This window comes from Apodemus sylvaticus, chromosome 1 (assembly GCF_947179515.1).
Source record: "Apodemus sylvaticus chromosome 1, mApoSyl1.1, whole genome shotgun sequence".
Classification (NCBI taxonomy): Eukaryota; Metazoa; Chordata; class Mammalia; order Rodentia; family Muridae; genus Apodemus; species Apodemus sylvaticus.
Window position 1 is genome coordinate 30,106,400 of NC_067472.1, and position 18,464 is coordinate 30,124,863.

The window sequence follows — 18,464 nt, forward strand, 5'->3', positions numbered from 1 at the left end:
TCCTGCAGCAATCTGCATCTGAGCCAGTTAGTTCAAGCTGAACCTGCCTCTCCAAAGAGCAGATGCCGCAGGTGCAAGATGGAAAACCAAATCAACAAAGAGTAAATGGCCGAAGGTGATTCTGTGGGGAGCTATTTGAGATTAAGAGGGGCCACTGTCCCGTGGGGTTCAGTCATAGCTAGGACTGCCCTGTCTACCATAATGTATTGTTACCCATAAAGAGAATTGCTAATCCCTCAGCAGGGAAATATTCTTCAGTCTCCAAAAAACGTTGCAGTGACTTATTTTTCTAAGGTGCTGTTCCTTGATATCTCCCTTTCTATTAATCAAGGTATAAAAGAGAAGAGAGCGAGCTGTGTCCTTCCTCTTCATTTCTCTCTCAAAATGGAGACATGTCTGTTGAGAGAAGCAGTGTACTATTCTAGACTTTACCCCTAACATACTTGAAAGAATGAAGGCTTTTGGGGTGTAACTTTTTTCTCTTTTAGATTAGTTATAAATTCATTAAAAAATTGTTACCACAAAATCATGTTTAAGATGTATACTGTGGTATACAATAGCCTGAAAATGAACATAATTTGAAAATTATAGAAAAAGCATTTTGCTATTTTATGGAAATAAAACATTAAGAAGGCTCTAAAATAAAACAAATCTAATTTTATATATTTAATTTATGACCCTCCTTGTCAGATATTTTTGATGTCACTGTTTTGTAATTTGCTAGCAGTGTTTTGGGTCCCATTCAGCATGACACTGTGCTGGCTGCTGGATACACACTAAGCTGTCTAAGAACATTTTTGTTTGCTGCGGTTGGAGATAACTTTTCTTGATTTGCTTAGGGTATGGGATAGAAGGGCAGCCCTTGGAGAAAGGACAGCAATTGACAGGCAAGGAAAATGAGACCGTGTCCCACCTGGTTTCATTTTCTCTATTCTAAGTAACACCGAGCTGATTTCATCATCAAACTAACTGACACCAAATCAGACATTCTGATTTGGTAGATGCTTCTAAATGATCTTGTTGTATCATTTGATTGTAGATAATTTTAAGTTTTCCTATAAAGAACTAAGAAGCACTCAGGGAAGAAAGAAGATGCATTACAATTATTAAGGTGGGAAGGTATTAGTGCTAATTTGCTAAATCTAAAATATAAACACTATGCAAAACTAAAGTTTGACTTAACAATTTAGTTTGAAGCCAATGCAAACTTCATTAAAGCTCAGAGCATGTGTTAGATGACTATAAGGATGGCTTTATGACCATTTGGCTTTGAGTAAAACAATGTATATGTGTTGAGTATTTGGTGAAAGTTCAATTATGAAGGAAAGAATGAAAGAAGCAGAGTGGATCAACAAAGACTCTAACAGCCCCACAACAAGCTGCATATTTAAATCACCCAGGAGTCTTTCTGAAACAGTGACATCAGGCCCCCCACTCCAAGACTCTTGGACATCATTGGCCCGGGATATTGGCCTTAACTTATTGAAAGTTTTTCAGATGTTTTGGATGTGCTGCCAAGTTTGGGAGTTCATGTTCGCAGAAACGCAACAACCTGGGAAAGAAGGCATAATCCAGGAAATCCAGAGCCTTTCAGTTTCAGATGGAGGTGCTCGGCTTTAGATGACTAGCTAGAATTACTAGAACCTAAAGGTTATGAGGTATTCAACTCTGGTTGACATTTCCCTGGCTTTGATTGGATGGAATTTGGCCTGATTTTAGATTCCAGCATTACAAGAAGAAGTTGACAATATTTTCTGTTCCTTTGCCTTTGTTGTCTCTTGAACTCTACAGACTTTCAAAAGAGAATAAAGGGCTTTGTTTTGTTTTGTTTTTAAATGGGGATTCTAGTGCCATGTCTCCTACAATCACTAATAAGGTGGGAGTTATACCTAATTTACCTAAATTGTATCAAAACGTTACCTCCTTTTTACCTGGATGTAGCCTCCTGTCCCCACTATCAGATGGTCTAAATACTGAAGAACATTTTGGTAAGTAACACTTTTACTGAAGGCTGAAGGAATGGTTTCTAAGCAACTATGTGTAAGGCTTTCCTAGAATAGTTTTACTAGAAAGGGACTCAGCCATGGTAAAGCCAGCTGCACATATTGAAAGACAAGAGATTGGAAGGGCAATGCTTCTTGGTATATTAATATGAAGTGGGTAGGGAGTTCAAAGGTAACCTCAATTTTAATACAATGGTTTGGAGGTGAGTATGGTATTGTGTACCAACACCAGCAGGGGTGAGTAGAGGCAGGAGGATCACAAGATCGAGGCCAGCCTGGGCTACACAGTGAGACAAAAGCCAAACAAATTTAGTTCACTTTTCTCTTGGAAATGACTTTCTGGTCAACTTTCTGATCATGAAAATAATCATAGTGATTTTTCTGTAGATCGGATTTACTTTATAGTGTTTGAGATCAGCAAAATGAGTCCGAGATGAAAGCAAATGAGTATGGACAAGCCTGAATTTCCAGACAAATAAGTCATCTTTCACTCTAGAACTTGGTACTGGCCTGGTTCCTGTGATTTGGGAATCCTTGGGCAGGGTAAGAATTCTGAAGGAAAACAGTGGCTTAAAGGGTTGACTAAATACAGGACTTGGATTTATCTCAAGCATATCTGAAACATATTGTACTGATTTCTAGAAAGTCCTCAGAGTTTTGAGGGACAAGAAGAGGCCAACCTATGACAAGTGAACAGTATGGAATGTTCAGACCAAAAGTGAGAAGGAATCTATAATGTTTCAGACAGCTTTGCTGAGCTCAGCCTGAGATCGTACCCCACACTGTACACAATGCTGAAGGTATCTTACAGAGCTTCTTGCTTTCCTCTGGTGTCTAAATTCTGTGAATGAAGAAGCAGCTGTGAGCTGGTGACTGAGATGAGAATTTTACTGGTTGTGCCTCACTACTGACTGTCCAGCTCTCGGTACTAAGAGCATACACTAATTTGTCAGGGTGTTATCCTTTTCCTGAGATACTCAGGATCCTTGGAAGAACAACTTCTGCTGTCCATGGATCTTCAGGTTTCTGTTAAGCAAAAGGCTCCTTAACATTTGACTTTGTTAAAGAATAACATTCACATTTCATGAATAATATGATGAATAAGTCCTGTGGTCTCAGGAAAGGCATTGCTTTGGGGGAAGGTATGAGTTATGATCATGAGGGATCTTCTACAGATCCTCCTATAAAGGCTTATTCTTAGAGGAAAGGGATCTTCAGAAGGCTCCATATGCATCGCCTCGGGTGGTCACTGCAAAAGTAGGGTAGACCTCGTAGGTTGTGTATGCTGCTAAGTCTTGTCCAAGTGTCACTGCTTGCTTGAGCTGGGCTGTAGACACAGGAGCGGTGGCACTGGGGACAGCATATCCTGGAGGAGGAGGCAGAGACAATTTTGTGAAAGGAATTCAGATTTCCTCTCTCTTGAGCACATTGTTTTCTGTTAGCAATACTAAAGAATTAGCATATTGTTTATAACAAGTGAGTATGTATGTTGGAAATATGCTCCAAGGAGATACAGCCTGTGGGCTTAGTTGTGCAGAAAAGCATTGGTTTTAATTTGCCCATTTATGGTTTTGCTCATTGTAGGGTCTCTCTAAGTAGTCCTTGATAGCTATCCTGAAACTCATATGTAGGTCAGGCTGGCCTGGAACTCACAGAGATCCAACTGCCTCTGCCTCTCCAGTGCTCAGACTATAGGGAAATACCAACACACCCAGCTGGAATAGCATTTTGAGTGATTATGACATTCTCCAGAGGGAACCAACTTCCAAGTGTGAGGCTTACTTCACCCCAGAAAATAGAGACATGGGAGAGAGGGTTCAAAGAACAAAAAGGCACCTTATGTTGCTAGCTTGCAATACAGAACTTTCCCAGGGGGTGTATGTACAGGAATGAATCTGTGAGCCAGGCTGTTGAGGAGTTGACATGGTAGTAGTAAGGTCTATGGATCAAGTTCTGCTGGACACTACATTGGCCTAAAACCTTGCACTCAAAAAAAAAAAAACATTTCAAGGCATCCTGGTTTATAACTTTAATCCCAATGCCAGTAAACAGCATGAAGAAAGTAGCAGGACAATATTTTTCAGTTTGAGACAGCTTGGTCTACATAGAGAGTTCCAAGACAGTCAAGGGCAGGAGAGAGAGACCATATCTCAAAAAAAGTTAAAAACAGCTTTCATACAAGTAGAACAAATAGAGACATGGTATTCTAGTAGATGAGAGACTGTACTGCTCTAGAGCACCTTAATGTATCACCATAAAATCAAATGACTCTTAAAAACAATATATTTTGTCAAAAAACTGCCATCTGGTTTATTTTTCTCTATTGCAAATGTGTAAAAGATTCCCCGTCAAATGCTGCCAATGGAGGTAGCAGAACCCTGGGAACTGAGCTTTTGGATTTCATTAGAAATGCTCCACAGATGACACTGTAAACGTCTTTGAACTTGGTACAAAACCCTGCTGTAATATTACAATATGAGTTTTTACAAAGTCCAGTGACCAACAGCAGTGGCCTTATATGGATACCCAGAGAACTGGAAAAGCTATCTCATTTAACCAACACATACAATGCCTTTTCTTTCTCTGCTTTTTGGGTAAAAGCCAAGCCTGCTTTCCCTAGCATTCTGGGCTTCCACACTTTTTCTGAAGAAGTCCCACTGGACTCCTTTCGCCATGTGTTTTTTTGTGGATCTCCAGGGCAAACTGCATGGCTTCCTTTCCTTTCTTTCCTATTGCCTTTCTGGTAGCTGCTAAGATTTACAGTTTACTCAGCTGTTATCTGTCAATCAGTCAATCTATCTATCTATCTATCTATCTATCTATCTATCTATCTATCTATCTATCTATCTATCATCTATATCTATCTATCTCTCTATTTATCTACCTATCTCTCTATCTTCCATCCATCATCTGTCTGTCTCTCTATTCCTATAATTTAACTGTCCTCAAGCTTCTTTTAATTCATTTTAAAATTTTTGTATTAAACAGGCTAAGAATCCTTGAAAGAAATCCCAGTCCTTCTGGTAACACCAGGTTCAGTGAGAGACTGTCTCAAAGGATGCGATAAAGGGGTTGGAGAGATGGCTTGTGGTTGAATACAAACCGCTCTCACAGACATCAGCATTCCTGCTGGCTGCCCAACTGCCTGCAGCTCCTGCTTCAGTGCATCTAACACCCGTGGCCTCTTTGGGATGTTGCAGTCATGTAAATACACACACACACACACACACACACACACCTACACCCCCCCAACCCCAAATGTATAAGTAAATCGTTATTTTAAGAAGATGATGTAGAATACAATGGAGCAAAGCCCCTGATCTCTGGGCTCCACACAAACACTTGTATATAAACATATATACACTACGTAAACATACACATGTGTATGCACACAGGCATACAAACACAAATATAAAAGAAAAAGTAGAAAAAAAACAAACAAACCACCAACTCCAGCCGGGTGGTGGTGGCGCACGCCTTTAATCTCAGCACTTGGGAGGTAGAGGCAAGTAGATTTCTGAGTTCGAGGCCAGCCTGGTCTACAGAGTGAGTTCCAGGACAGCCAGGGCTATACAGAGAAATCCTTTCTTGAAAAACAAAACAAAACAAAAACAAAACAAACCCCACCAACTCCAAACAACAACTACAAGTTAACCAACAGTGCTCAAATTGCTTAATCTTCCCAGTCCTTAGCTTCTTTATTTGTAATACAAAGGGGATTGCATTCTAAGACCACTGTTAGGCACCATAAGGGTCACTGCAGGGATATGAAGCTTGCTGAGCACTTCAGTGAGTGCCCAGCTCATAGCCAGAGCTCAGATAAATACCAGCTAATAATAGTACCAACATCTCTTAATAATAGTAAAAGCCAATCCACACCAACCCAGACTCATTCAGGATCCCACAGTCATTTAAAGAAGAGGCAGAGAGATGCCAACTGGCTGAGGCTGCTCTGGTTCAGTTATTGAGGGTCCTACAAAGAAGCCCTCCCCACGCCCACCCCCGGCATTCTGCAGCCTGCTCTTTCTGGCGTGACTGATTCCCACTCCCCAGTACCTGGGAACACAGTGGCGGATGTGGCGGTGGGTGCTGTAGTCCCAGCGTCCCCTCCTTCTGTGGGGATACCTAGTGTCTGTAGAGTGTGCTCTGCGGCATACCTCTTTGCTTCATCCACATAGGCGCTTAGCTTTGGCGGTATGAAAGGGTGGCTGGAAAGCACAGTCAGCAATGTTAATTATTCAGAAATTTGAGGACTAAGGTGAAAAACCAAAGGCCTTTTTAGCTTTTAAAGATGATTGGATGATGGAAGCGTGTGTGTGTGTGTGTGTGTGTGTGTGTGTGTGTGTGTGTGTGTGTGTGTGTTTCCTGTTTGTTGTAAATGGCTTCTACATATAAGCCTACACAGGCATATTTGTGAATTGATCAGGCACCTCGGGAGCAGATAATATTCCTGGAAACATATAGTTTTTACTACACGACTCTTGTAAGGTAAAGAAGGTTCCTAAAGTATATAAATGCAGCCTGGAGGTAAAATCTGGAAGGTGATATCTTCTACTGATCAGCTCTTTGATATGACATTTAAAAGGTGGGACAGAGGATTATGAAGTGAAGTGGCAACTTTACACAGGTCACTTGTGTCAACCTAAACACTGCAGGAAGGAACCACTTACAGTCTCTAATCATCGCCCTTTTCCATTAGTCCATTATCCTAGAGAGTCTTCCCAATGTATGAGACTTTGTGGCTTTTAGATGCCAGTCTAACAGTTGGGACATACATATCAGCTGAGCTGAGAGAGTGCCTGCTGTTTAATTTAATTACACGGGAGGAGTAGGCGGAGTATGTTACTGAGTGAAGATCAAACTCAGTTAATACGCAGGCTAATCTTATCTAAAGTTTCTGTTACTAGGAGCTTGGAGAGGATACCCACATTGCAGGATTCTGGCTGGCCAGCGCTGGGATAGTTACTTTGTATAGGAATAACTGTCTCTGGTCTTGTCCAATGGCAGAATGCAGCTGGTACACTGGCTGTCCCCAGTTGTTTTTCTGACAGATTTCTTCTAATATCTACAAGAGAAAAACAACGGTTTCTCCCTCAAATGTCACATTCGCATGGCTGCTCTAGGTTTTAGGATCTGAGCTCTGAACTTCAGATTCAACTATTAGAAAATTGTCATGAGACAATGAGAGAAAAATGTCATGACGTTTTTTTAAAAATTTTATTCGATATATTTTTTATTTACATTTCAAATAATTTCCCTTTTTCTGGTCCCCCACTCCCTGAAAGTCACATAAGCCCCCTTCCCTCCCTCTGCTCTTCCACCCACCCCTTCCCACTTCCCTGTTCTGGTTTTGTCTTATACTGCTATACTGAGTCCTTCCAGAACTAGGGGCCACTCCTCCGTTCATCTTGTACCTCATTTGATGTGTGGATTATGTTTTGGGTATTCCAGTTTTCCAGGCTAATATCCACTTATTAATGAGTGCATACCATGATTGAACTTTTGAGACTGGGTTACCTCACTTAGTATGATGTTCTCCAGCTCCATCCATTTGCCTAAGAATTTCATGAATTCATTGTTTCTAATGGCTGGATAGTACTCCATTGTGTATATATACCACAATTTTGCATCCATTCTTCTGTTGAGGGATACCTGGGTTCTTTCCAGCTTCTGGCTATTATAAATAGGGCTGCTATGAACATAGTGGAGCATATATCCTTATTACATGGTGGGGAATCCTCTGGGTATATGTCCAGGAGTGGTATAGCAGGATCTTTCGGAAGTGAGGTGCCCAGTTTTCTGAGGAACCGCCAAACTGATTTTCAGAGTGGTTGTACTAATTTGCAACCCCACCAGCAGTGGAGGAGTGTTCCTCTTTCTCCACATCCTCTCCAACACCTGCTGTCTCCTGAGTTTTTAATCTTAGCCATTGGTGTAAGGTGAAATCCCAGGGTTGTTTTGATTTGCATTTCCCTGATGACTAGTAAAGTTGAGCATTTTTTAAGATGTTTCTCCGACATCCGAAGTTCTTCAGGTGAGAATTCTTTGTTTAACTCTGTACCCCATTTTTTAATAGGGTTATTTGGTCATGACGTTTAACGACTCATAAAATTTAAGTGAAACTCAATCTGGACTCCATTTAAACTGTGAAAATTTTTATAGTTCATAAAATCATTTCTTACTCTATTTACTCTAGTCGTGTTAGTTTAGGTTTAGTCCCCATATATGTATACACATCATATGAATGCATACACACATTTTATATTTATATATATATATATATATATATATATATATATATATATATAAACCAAGAGCTTAACTTTTCTTTTTGTGTGTGTGTATTTATTCCAGTTTTAGGAGCTGGCGTTGCAGCACTATATGGATAGATCTTTCTCTTATCTCCACTTAAGCCCTTATTCATAGGGTTAGGGTTATGTATTATTATGGTTATGGTATGGTTATGGTTAGGGCAGTTAACCTGAGAACATATCTTTACTTCTTGACATTCATCAAATGTTTTTGTTTTTGTTTACTTCACATTTATTTTTTAATCAGAAGATCTTACGGGTTAGCATTTATTTTCTCACTTATTTCATTCTTTAAAATTTTATGTATAGGAATGAGTGTTTTGCCTGGATATATGTGTATCATATAAATGTGCCCTCAGAGGCCAGCAGAGGGCATCAATCTGGAACTGGAGTTACAGTTGTTAGCCACTATATACAGCTGTTAGGAATCTGACTGTGTCCTTTTCCAGAACATCAAAGGTTTCTAACCTCTGAGCCATCTTTCCATCCTTTGGGGCAGTATTTGTGGATAAACATTAATAGGTATTCATGGTGGTGATTGTTTTATTTAGTTGGCAATGTGCCACTTTTAGCTATTTTTATGAGAACCTGTTTTTGTTATCCATCTGCATATTTACTTTTTATTTCTGTAATCACCCTAAACTGAATCCCACCCCCCCACCCCTGCCGAAGATTCATGTTTACTTTATCCTAAAGCTTTGGTGATGCTGAGATCCTGACCCTCCATTGACAAGGCAGATGTCAAGGAACAGTCCCCACCCCCTACCCCTATCCCCCATTCTCTGGAGCCTCTTAACTCATTGTTCTCACATTAATCCAGCTGCTGTCTCCCATGACACTTTCCAGTTTGTTAATTTGAAGATTGAGCTTATTTTTCCATTACTAAAAAGCACTTGGTAGCCTCTCCCATAGTTTATAAGCACGCTCTATAGTTCCTGAGCAATATCAGCTAGATTTTACTGGTAGATAGGCTGTCTGAGATAGGCTGTCTGCCCATTTGTGCCAGTTGGACAAACACACTGAGGGGCGTGATCTCTGCAGCTGCTGGCTGGGCAGGACACTTCTTGAGCCCTGTCTACTGGTTGGCGAGTCCTAGCTCTAATGGGGGATTAGTCTCCAGGCACATTGGCTGGGGTGGCATGGTCTTCAAGTTTTCAACTGTATTAGTAAAGATTCAGAGACATCTTAGTTAAATATCTCTCATTATGGCCACCCTCTCTCTTAGGTTTAATGGGTAAGCAGAGAGCTCTGCAGAACAACTGCTTTCATCATGACACTTACCTGATTTCATTGTAATTATCTGATCATATGTCAGTATTATCCCACGGGCTTGATTGCAAGGACCTTTCTTATATTCATTTTTGTACCTCTAGCATCTAACAAACATGTTACACCAGAAAAGCTCAATAAATGTTATTTTTGAAACAAATGATTCCTGTTTGCCACTGGAATAGACATTCTCCTGTTAATACTTTTTATTTTCTGATTGTCTAAATATATTTTGAAGAATTACTTAAAGTTGCATACAAGAACTCATTGACAATACCTCTGCTCTCATTCTCTGGTCTTGGTTGCAATCCTGAGGCTAGTTTTGTTTTTTAAATCAGAGTTCTACCATCCTCCTGAGAGCAGGGATGTTTCCCTCATAATCCACAGGTCATAACTAGAGCTTCCTAGTCCATAACCAAGTGGCTGCTGAGGGGGGAGCAGGTGATGCACATTAACGGGAGAACCTGGGCTTAACAGGGATTGAGTCTGTGTTGTTTTAATTTATCAAACACAGTCTGTAGTTTCCCTATTGGAATAAAAATGATAACTTTCAGTTTCCTCTAATAAAAAAAAGACACAGTCACACAGAAACATAAAAACACGGACTACTAAATGAAAGCAAGTAGCGGTTACCATCATGACACAATTACCATGATAACACTGCCAGCACAGAGCAGTGTAGAAGACTTTAATGACTGATGGCATTGTATAGTTAAGATTTACCTAGGTTCCATGCTGGAATGTTCTCTCTCTCTCTGTCTCTCTTTCTCTGTCTCTGTTTCTCTCTCTCTCTGTCTCTCTCTCTCTCTCTGTCTCTCTTCCTCTCTCCCTCTCTTCCTCTCTTCCTCTCTCCATCTTTCCTTTTTTAAACTGTGGGATTATAATTACAACATTTCTCCCTCCCCCTCCCTTTTCTTCCAAGCCTCCCATATGCCCTCCTTGCTTGCCTTCAAATTCATTGCCTCTTTATTCATTAATTGTTATTGTGTGCCTATATATATGCCATATACATATACTTCTAAATATGCTGTTTTGTTTAATGTGATGTTACTTGTATGCATGTGTATTTCAGGACTGAGGACCATTTGGCACTGGACAGCCAATTGGTGAGCTCTTCTCTAGAAAAGGCCACCTTGTCTGCTCTCTGCTTGGCTATAGTTACTCAGTTGCTATAGTTCTTTGTGGAGCATGGGGTCTACAGGACTTTTACACATCATCCACTTTGGTATGTCTGTTGGTGTTGTTGTGTTAATGCCATGTTTCTAAGAAAAGTCCTAAACAGTACACATAGGGATCTGGCTCTGGGATCTCTTCTCTGCAGTTGTTGACCAACACGCTTTAATAGACATTTATTCTCAGCTGAGGTCTATGCCTTGTTTTATTTTCATGTAAGATTTTTGGTTGATATCCCATTTCAGGATTTTGTTTGTTTTTCATTTTGCTGAGTTGTGATGAAGGTCCACTTAGAGCAAGAATGGCAGCTGGTCTCAGCAGCCCCTTGGATTATGCTAAGATGATTGCCACAGAACAATAGACCAAATAAAGATCAACTCATTTGATCAATGGTCATTGGCCCAACTTCATTAGCCCTGGCGCAATCTTACCTACCTGAGGAGCAAGTTTAATTCCTTGTGGTTTTAAAGAGACAGTATTCATTGGGGTGAGCTCCATCCCAGGCAGAAGGTCATAGAGTTTGTCTTCTCTCTTGTCTCCTTTGACCTGGTATCCTCGACCCAGGCCTGTGTATGCCAAATACCCACGGCCGCCCAGTCCTCTCACTCCCGCAGCCCCTACAGGGACATTCATGTAAATTTCTAGGAATGTAAGAAGGCATTAAACTGAATCAAACCACCAGAAAATCACCCTGAATCTTACTGTAATGGAAAAGTTAGCCCAAGTCACATTGATTACTGCCCTCAAGAGGGACAGATAGCCTAAGATTCTAATGTAATGAAACTCAACATCAGGTAAGGCTCATCATAGACTCTTGCTTTCTTAAACCTTTGGAAGAAAGCAATCCTTTCAATGAGATTGATAAATACACAGCTGCTTAAAATTTTTGTCAGAAGGAAAAGTATTTTTGTATTACTGTTTTGTTAATTTTTTTGGCAGACTAACTAAGGTTCAGTATGCTCTTATTAAAACATTCCAGCATAATATGGACATTTGAATTATAGTTAGTCTGGGATAAAAGACTATTAGAGTGAATGCCACTTTGCCAGGAAGGCAGAAATAAATTTGATTATCACATCTCTGGTCTAAATGTCAGCCAGACATTTAGAAAGCATCTTTTCTTTAAGCTCAGCACTCGCTCATGCACTGTCGGTGTGAGGCTTAATTTCTGTTGAGTTTCATACATTGACTCCTTTTGATTTTTGTTTAGTCATATTTCTATATTGATTTCCTATTGGTGACATAAAGGAATAAACCATTAAGTGGATCACTTTTTACCCATTAATATCATTCGTTGATTATGTTTTTGTTAATGCTATGTATTATTTTCCCTTGGAATGGAGTTTGCTTTTTTTTTCTACATCACAACTGGTTGTTAGTATGTAATATATATGGATGAGTAAATGATATGTTAAATATATGCAAAATGTCTCATGACACAATTTGTTATAATATATAGGAAGTATTTTGAATAAAATCTTCATTATTACTTTTGCATTACAATTTTGGTAGGAGTGATTGTACTGGGAGTATAGAACTTTTAAGGCCACGGAAGAGGTCTTCAGATGCTCAATTCATTTTTCTTTCATGAAAAATAGTATAACACAGTAAGAGAATTGTTTCTATAGTAATCTGGATGAGCCTACTTTAAGTTACACCCAAGCATGAATTTAAACATATCATTTGTTTCTATTTTTCAGATTGCTGTCATATACAGAAAACAGGATTGGGATCCAGATAATGTTGGCTATATCTAAGAAAAACTACAATAAAAGATACCACAAAGTAGAGACAAAGGACCTTTATAATTAACTGAATTTACAGAGCTCAGAAACCTGCTCAAACAGTGAATCTGTGTAGGATTTATAAATAAAACCTAGCCTGTCAGTGAGATTGAGTTTGTTTTCCTATTTTAATGTATTTGTTTTTCATTATACTAAAGAAATATTAATTTCTTTAATTGTTTGGCTTTTTCAAAGTTATTGCACATAGATGTGGCACACACTTGCTGCTGCAGCAGTCAGGAGGCAGAGGCAGGGCTGGGAGTTCTTGAGCAGTCTGGAATAGATAGTAAGCCCTTGTCACCAACATACAGACAAACGCATGGAATAACAAAGGTATTGCACACATATCTGAGAAGGAGTTCATATGAGAATGCCTCATTGAGGAGGTTCCCATTGGACCATGTGCTGCTATCCCTTGAAAGTTCTGGAATCAGTCTAGTTGGTTTAAGAAGGAAGGATAGCTAATGGTTATAGAGCTAGATTGTATTCTGTGTATACTTTGTGGATCCCTGCAAGGATCTAACATATACATACGTGTATATATATATATATATATATATATATATATATATATATATATACTGGGCTAATTCATACCATGTTCATGTTCAGACATGGTATTTTCAATAACCAGTTGTAATGTGAAAAAGTAGATTCCTATAAAACAAGAGATGCTGATATATTCGATTTTTCAAAACAGTTTTCTAGTCTTTTTTTTTCTCCAGTGATTCCACCCAATCTATTTAAGGCTACTGAACTATAGTTTATCAGTCATTTGAAATTTAGGAGTTATGTAAAGACAAGAAGTAGTTAGTGTTACCTCTGACAGAAGGGGTCCTGATGAGAGGCCTGCTGCTGAGATGTCCTTTAGTAGCTGGGAAATGAAAACTTGGAATGGCTGCGTAGGCTTGAGGGGTATAAAAGACAGGGGCTCCAAGGTAGGCTGTGGTAGGGTCATAAACGTGGCTCAGAGGGGAGGTATATTCTCCTTGCAGCATGGTATTCCTGCCTCCGGTGCCCCGTGTGTACCTAACGTAGCTGTCCTTGTCCACTGGCTTGGCCAAGGTCACTTCTATTGGGGAACCATCCAGCACCTGTGGTAGAGATGGAGGAAAAGCCAAGCTAAGAAGCCATCTGACAACTGGGTATCCTAAAACATGTCTACCATTTGCTGGATTGCAATTATTAATGATTCTGTCCCTTCCCAGGTTCATGCTTCTGTATTAGTTGACTATTCTCTGAGTAGTCTTGTTGATAATTGCACAAGATGGCAACAGGCTTAACAATGCCATTTTGACTACTGAATTTATAATACAGAGCCAGTCACTGAGACAGATTATGCAATATTTTCTATTAAGTGTGATACCTGTGTTTAAAATAACATAGTTATACAAGTGCAATAAGTCGGGGATCTTTATGGGTAGAATACAGATTATGCAGCATGATGAAATGAAGGTGATAGAAACCAGTAAAGATTTCTTATCATTTATTTATACCATGGTGAGCAAGTCCTGCCAGGATCAACAAATGGCTCATTAGTGCAGATACACAATAGGTATTTCTTAGAGAAGGGAGAGGAGCCTAGTTAGATCCTACTCAAGGAAGAGGAATTGAGTAGACTGTTGCACTGTTCACATAAAACAATTGTTTGGCCTGCTAAGAAGTTGGAAGTTTCTAAACAGGGTTGGCAAGGATTGGGATATAGGTGATAGGGATACTGAGAACTCTCAAGTCAGGTACCACCTAAAACATGCCCTAAAAATGAAGGAGCTGAAGGGGTTTGCAACCCCTTAGGAAGAACAACAGTATCAACCAACTAGGCCCCCCAGAACTCCCAGGGACTAAACCACCAACCAAAGAGTACACATGGAAAAACCCATGGCTCCAGCTGCATATGAGGCAGAGGATGACCTTGTTGGACAACAGTGAGAGGAGAGGCCTTTGGTCCTGTGAAGGCTCAACGCCCCAGAATAGGGGAAATGCCAGGGCAGGGAGGTGAGAGTGTGTGTGTGGGTGGGGGGGGGGACACCCTCAAAAAAGCAGGGGGAGGGAGAGTGAGATAGGAGGTTTGCAGAGGGGAAAATGGGAAAGGGGATAACATTTAAAAATGTAAATAAATAAAATATCCAAATAAAATCAAAACAAAGCATACCCTTAAGAATTACTGCAATAGTCAGACAGGTGGCACATACCTTTAACAGCAGCACTAGGGAGGTAGACAGGAGGATCTCTGTGAATCTAAGGCCAGCCTGATCTATATAGTGAGTTCCTGGAAAGTCCAAACTACAAAGAGATACCCCTCTTTATCTTAAATATCCAAATTAATTAATTAATTAATTAATTGTTCTTAAAAAGGAAAAGGAATGGAGGAATCTTGCTCACCACCCTGTGACATTTCACAGTAATTAATTAAATTGTAATATGATCACTATCTTACAAAAGATCACCAAAACCTAACCTTTTCTAATAAATATAAATACACATAGGTATAATAAGCAGCTTAGAAAAACTTATATATTTTACATTATGCTTAAACACAGAACTAAAAAGCAATGCAAATAAGGGGATTGATAAATAAAAAAGCAATGTAAAGTCTTTTTAGTTCTGTGTTTATTAGTATTTTTCTGCAGATTCATAATGTTCAGTATCAACATCCCAGCATAGTGCATCCACTTGAACTGTATTTAGTCTTGGCACAGAGACTGCTGCTGTGAATGCCATTGTTTCCATTGTAAGTCAGGAAAGAATTGGACTAGCTCATCCCCTCTCCCTACCCCACAATGATGGACTCTTTTTTAAACTTTAAGCCAAAACAAAGCCCCCCTTCCTTAAAATGGTAATAACTTGAACACTCTTCTGCTGGAATTATTCTGGTGTACTATTTAGCACTGGATTTATGATGGCTCTCAGTAGATACCACGTTCATTCAGGCATGTTTATCAAGAAACATTATTTTTGAAGTAGTATCATTTTAATGATGCTAATGTAATCAATGAAGAATTAATGTTTTGGTCATAGCATACATTTAAATATCAATTGATTTTACTTTTTTTTTTTTTTTTGGTTTTGGTTTTAATGCTTCGGAGACTACTTTCTTCCCTACAAGACTTAAGAATGCTGAAGGTCCCTGAGGCTGCACATGTCCTAGGCTTCCCCATGTCTGTAGCAATCTATGCTGGTAAGCCTTTCCCTTTTCCTTCAGGTCCAGTTCCCACTAATGTCCAATCTGCGGTCTCTATAGATTATTCTATATAAGTTCCTCTTAGGGTTCCTGGGCCCTCTGCTTTGTCATTGAGTTTGGCCAACAAGAAACCTTGGATATGAGGATAAGGATGAAACTACAGTGAATTTAGGATGTGTTTTCCTGGCTTCCTCTCTGAGATCTCTTCTTGGACCCACTGTATTCTTTAACCAAAGACCTTTTAGAGAAGACCCAGCAGCTGGGTAGTATGATTCTAGATCAGTGTTCCTTTCCAAGGGGCTTGCTCTCCACAGGTTGGTCTCATTTGGGGTTTCTACTAACTCTTCAACTCCTGAAGGAGGACAGTGGTGGCCACCTCTAGGTAAATGTCGGGGCTGTGCAACCTCAAAAACATCTCCTGCAGGAAGACCTAATTGAGGACTGCCTGAGAGACCAAGGACTCCTGGCACAGACAATGCCCAGTCACTGCTGTTTAGAAGAGATGCTTTCTAATAAGTGGATATTAACCTAGAAAACTGGAATACCCAAAACATAATCCACACATCAAATGAGGTACAAGAAGAAAGGAGGAGTGGCCCCTGGTTCTGGAAAGACTCAGTGAAGCAGTATTCGGCAAAACCGGAACGGGAAAGTGGGAAGGGGTGGGTGGGAGGACAGGGGAAGAGAAGGGGGCTTACGGGACTTTCGGGGAGTGGGGGGCTAGAAAAGGGGAAATCATTTGAAATGTAAATAAATTATATTGGATAAAAAAAAAAGAAGAGATGCTTTCTTGGAACCGGTGGGGTGTGGGTGGAGGGTATTAAGGGAGCTGGCAGCAGTGTTCAGATGAGCTTGCTGGGGCATTTCTTACCTGTGCATTTACTGCCAGAAATCTATGAGTGCTAGCCTCTGACACTCTATTTTTGAATCCCCCCTTTTCACATTTGTGGAGAGAATTTCTCTCTACCCATCCTCTACTGGAATCTGAACTGATAGAAGACTCAATAGGCAGAACAGTCTCCTGTGCATTGCGCTCTAACCCAATTTGCTGTTCTTAGGTTTTCTCTTAATATTTCAAATTCTGCCTTTAAGACCCACTCTCCTGGCCATAATTTACTCTTTGAAAGTATAGACAATTTTCATAGGTTTTTTTGCACAGAATCTTCTAATCCACGATGGTTTTCTGAATGTTATTGGCCTTCTTCTTCTTCTTCTTCTTCTTCTTCTTCTTCTTCTTCTTCTTCTTCTTCTTCTTCTTCTTCTTCTTCTTGTTTATTTGAGACAGGGCTTCTCTGTGTAGCCCTGGCTGTCCTGGAACTCACTCTGTACCAGGTTGGCCTCGAACTCAGAAATCCGCCTGCCTCTGCCTCCCAAGTGCTGGGATTACAGGCGTGCTCCGCCACCACCTGGCCTGTTGACCCACTTCTTAATCTGAACCTTTTCTTTTTAAATGTCTTCTAATAACATTGAGATGTCTACTTTGCAGAGGTGCTTGGTGGGCCTGACTTAGTTCTCTAGACTCTGAACTCCTTGACAAGCATCTTTGCTTTGTCAGAGGATTTGCTTTGTCAAGGATTGATTTTGCATCTTGGACATTACTAACAGATCGGTGGCCTATAGACGGGTCTTAGTGTTTATTTGAGTGATCCAAATACTATATAAGTTTCTGTAGACAAAGGAACAGGAGGAATACAGAGGTTGATTTTCCCCCAGGCTCCACTTTTGGCAAGGAGAGGAATTCTAAGCCTCCCTGTTGGAAAGATCAAATACCAAGATCAGAATGACAGCTATCTTGACATTTTTTTTTTCTGGCTAACGTTCCTTAAAATTCTGCATTATAAAGTGCAATGATTAGAAATAACTGGAACTTGGGGGATGTGGTACTTTGAATGAGAATGCTCCCCCTAGGCTCATGTGTTTGCATTCTTAGTTCCCAGTTGATGAGCTGTTTGGAAAGATTAGGAGGTGTGGCCTTGCTGGAATAGGTGTCACCCTGGGACTTTGAAGTTTCAAAAACCCAAAGTAGGCCAAGTCTCTCTCTCTGCCTGATGCCTGCAGACCAGAATGTGAAGCTGTCAGACCAGAACGTGAACTCTCTGCCTGCTGCTGCATGTTTTCTGGGATGATAATGGACTCACCTCTGAAACTGTAAACAAGACCCCAATTAAATGGTTCCTTTTATAAGTGCTGCCTTGGTCATGGTGATTCTGCACAGGAATAGAACACTAGCAAGGACTAGGGGAACATCTGGAAAAACTTTAATCCCTACTTCACATAAAAATTGAGGCCAGTGACTTGTTCAAGTCATAAAAAGCAGTAAGTGTTAGGATTAGCTACCTAGCCACTTCCTTGTTCTCTGTATCTTTTTCTGCCATTTCTCTATTGTACATCCTCAAAGGACTACAGCTTCTGTGTTAGTGATGGGGAAAGAGAGCTGGGCTGAGATGGACTTCAGAGATTACTCGATGGTAGAACATGCTCATACCAAGCTTGGATGGAATCTGTGTGCATTTTCTTCTCTCTTACATTACCTTGCCATTCAAAGCCTTCATGGCTTCAATTGCATCTTCTCGGTTACTGAAGTGCACAAAAGCATAGTCTCGAATCTTCTTCACCCTTTCCACAACACCTGTAGATATAATGGCAGCAGCACTATTAGCAAACTTGAGACAGTAATGTGACTAACTTTTTTTTTAAAAAATATTTTTATTTTCTATATTCTTTGTTTACATTCCAAATGATT

The 18,464-nt window shown here is 40.1% G+C and overlaps 1 protein-coding gene across 2 annotated transcripts in view; it reads right to left on the bottom strand.

The window, feature by feature from the left end:
* Nucleotides 1-3,217: 3,217 nt before the first annotated feature.
* A1cf (APOBEC1 complementation factor) overlaps nt 3,218-18,464 on the bottom strand; it is a 48,665-nt gene continuing 33,418 nt past the window's right edge. Inside the window, exons 6-11 of one of the 2 annotated variants that reach the window (XM_052172589.1) lie at nt 18,253-18,350; nt 13,361-13,634; nt 11,192-11,373; nt 6,932-7,068; nt 6,060-6,211; nt 3,218-3,369 (exon numbers count right to left, since the gene is read on the bottom strand). In XM_052172589.1, the coding sequence (XP_052028549.1) occupies nt 3,218-3,369; nt 6,060-6,211; nt 6,932-7,068; nt 11,192-11,373; nt 13,361-13,634; nt 18,253-18,350 (995 nt within the window). Of the gene's footprint in view, nt 3,370-6,059; nt 6,212-6,931; nt 7,069-11,191; nt 11,398-13,360; nt 13,635-18,252; nt 18,351-18,464 lie in introns of both variants that reach the window. The other variant, XM_052172581.1, reaches the window with a different exon arrangement.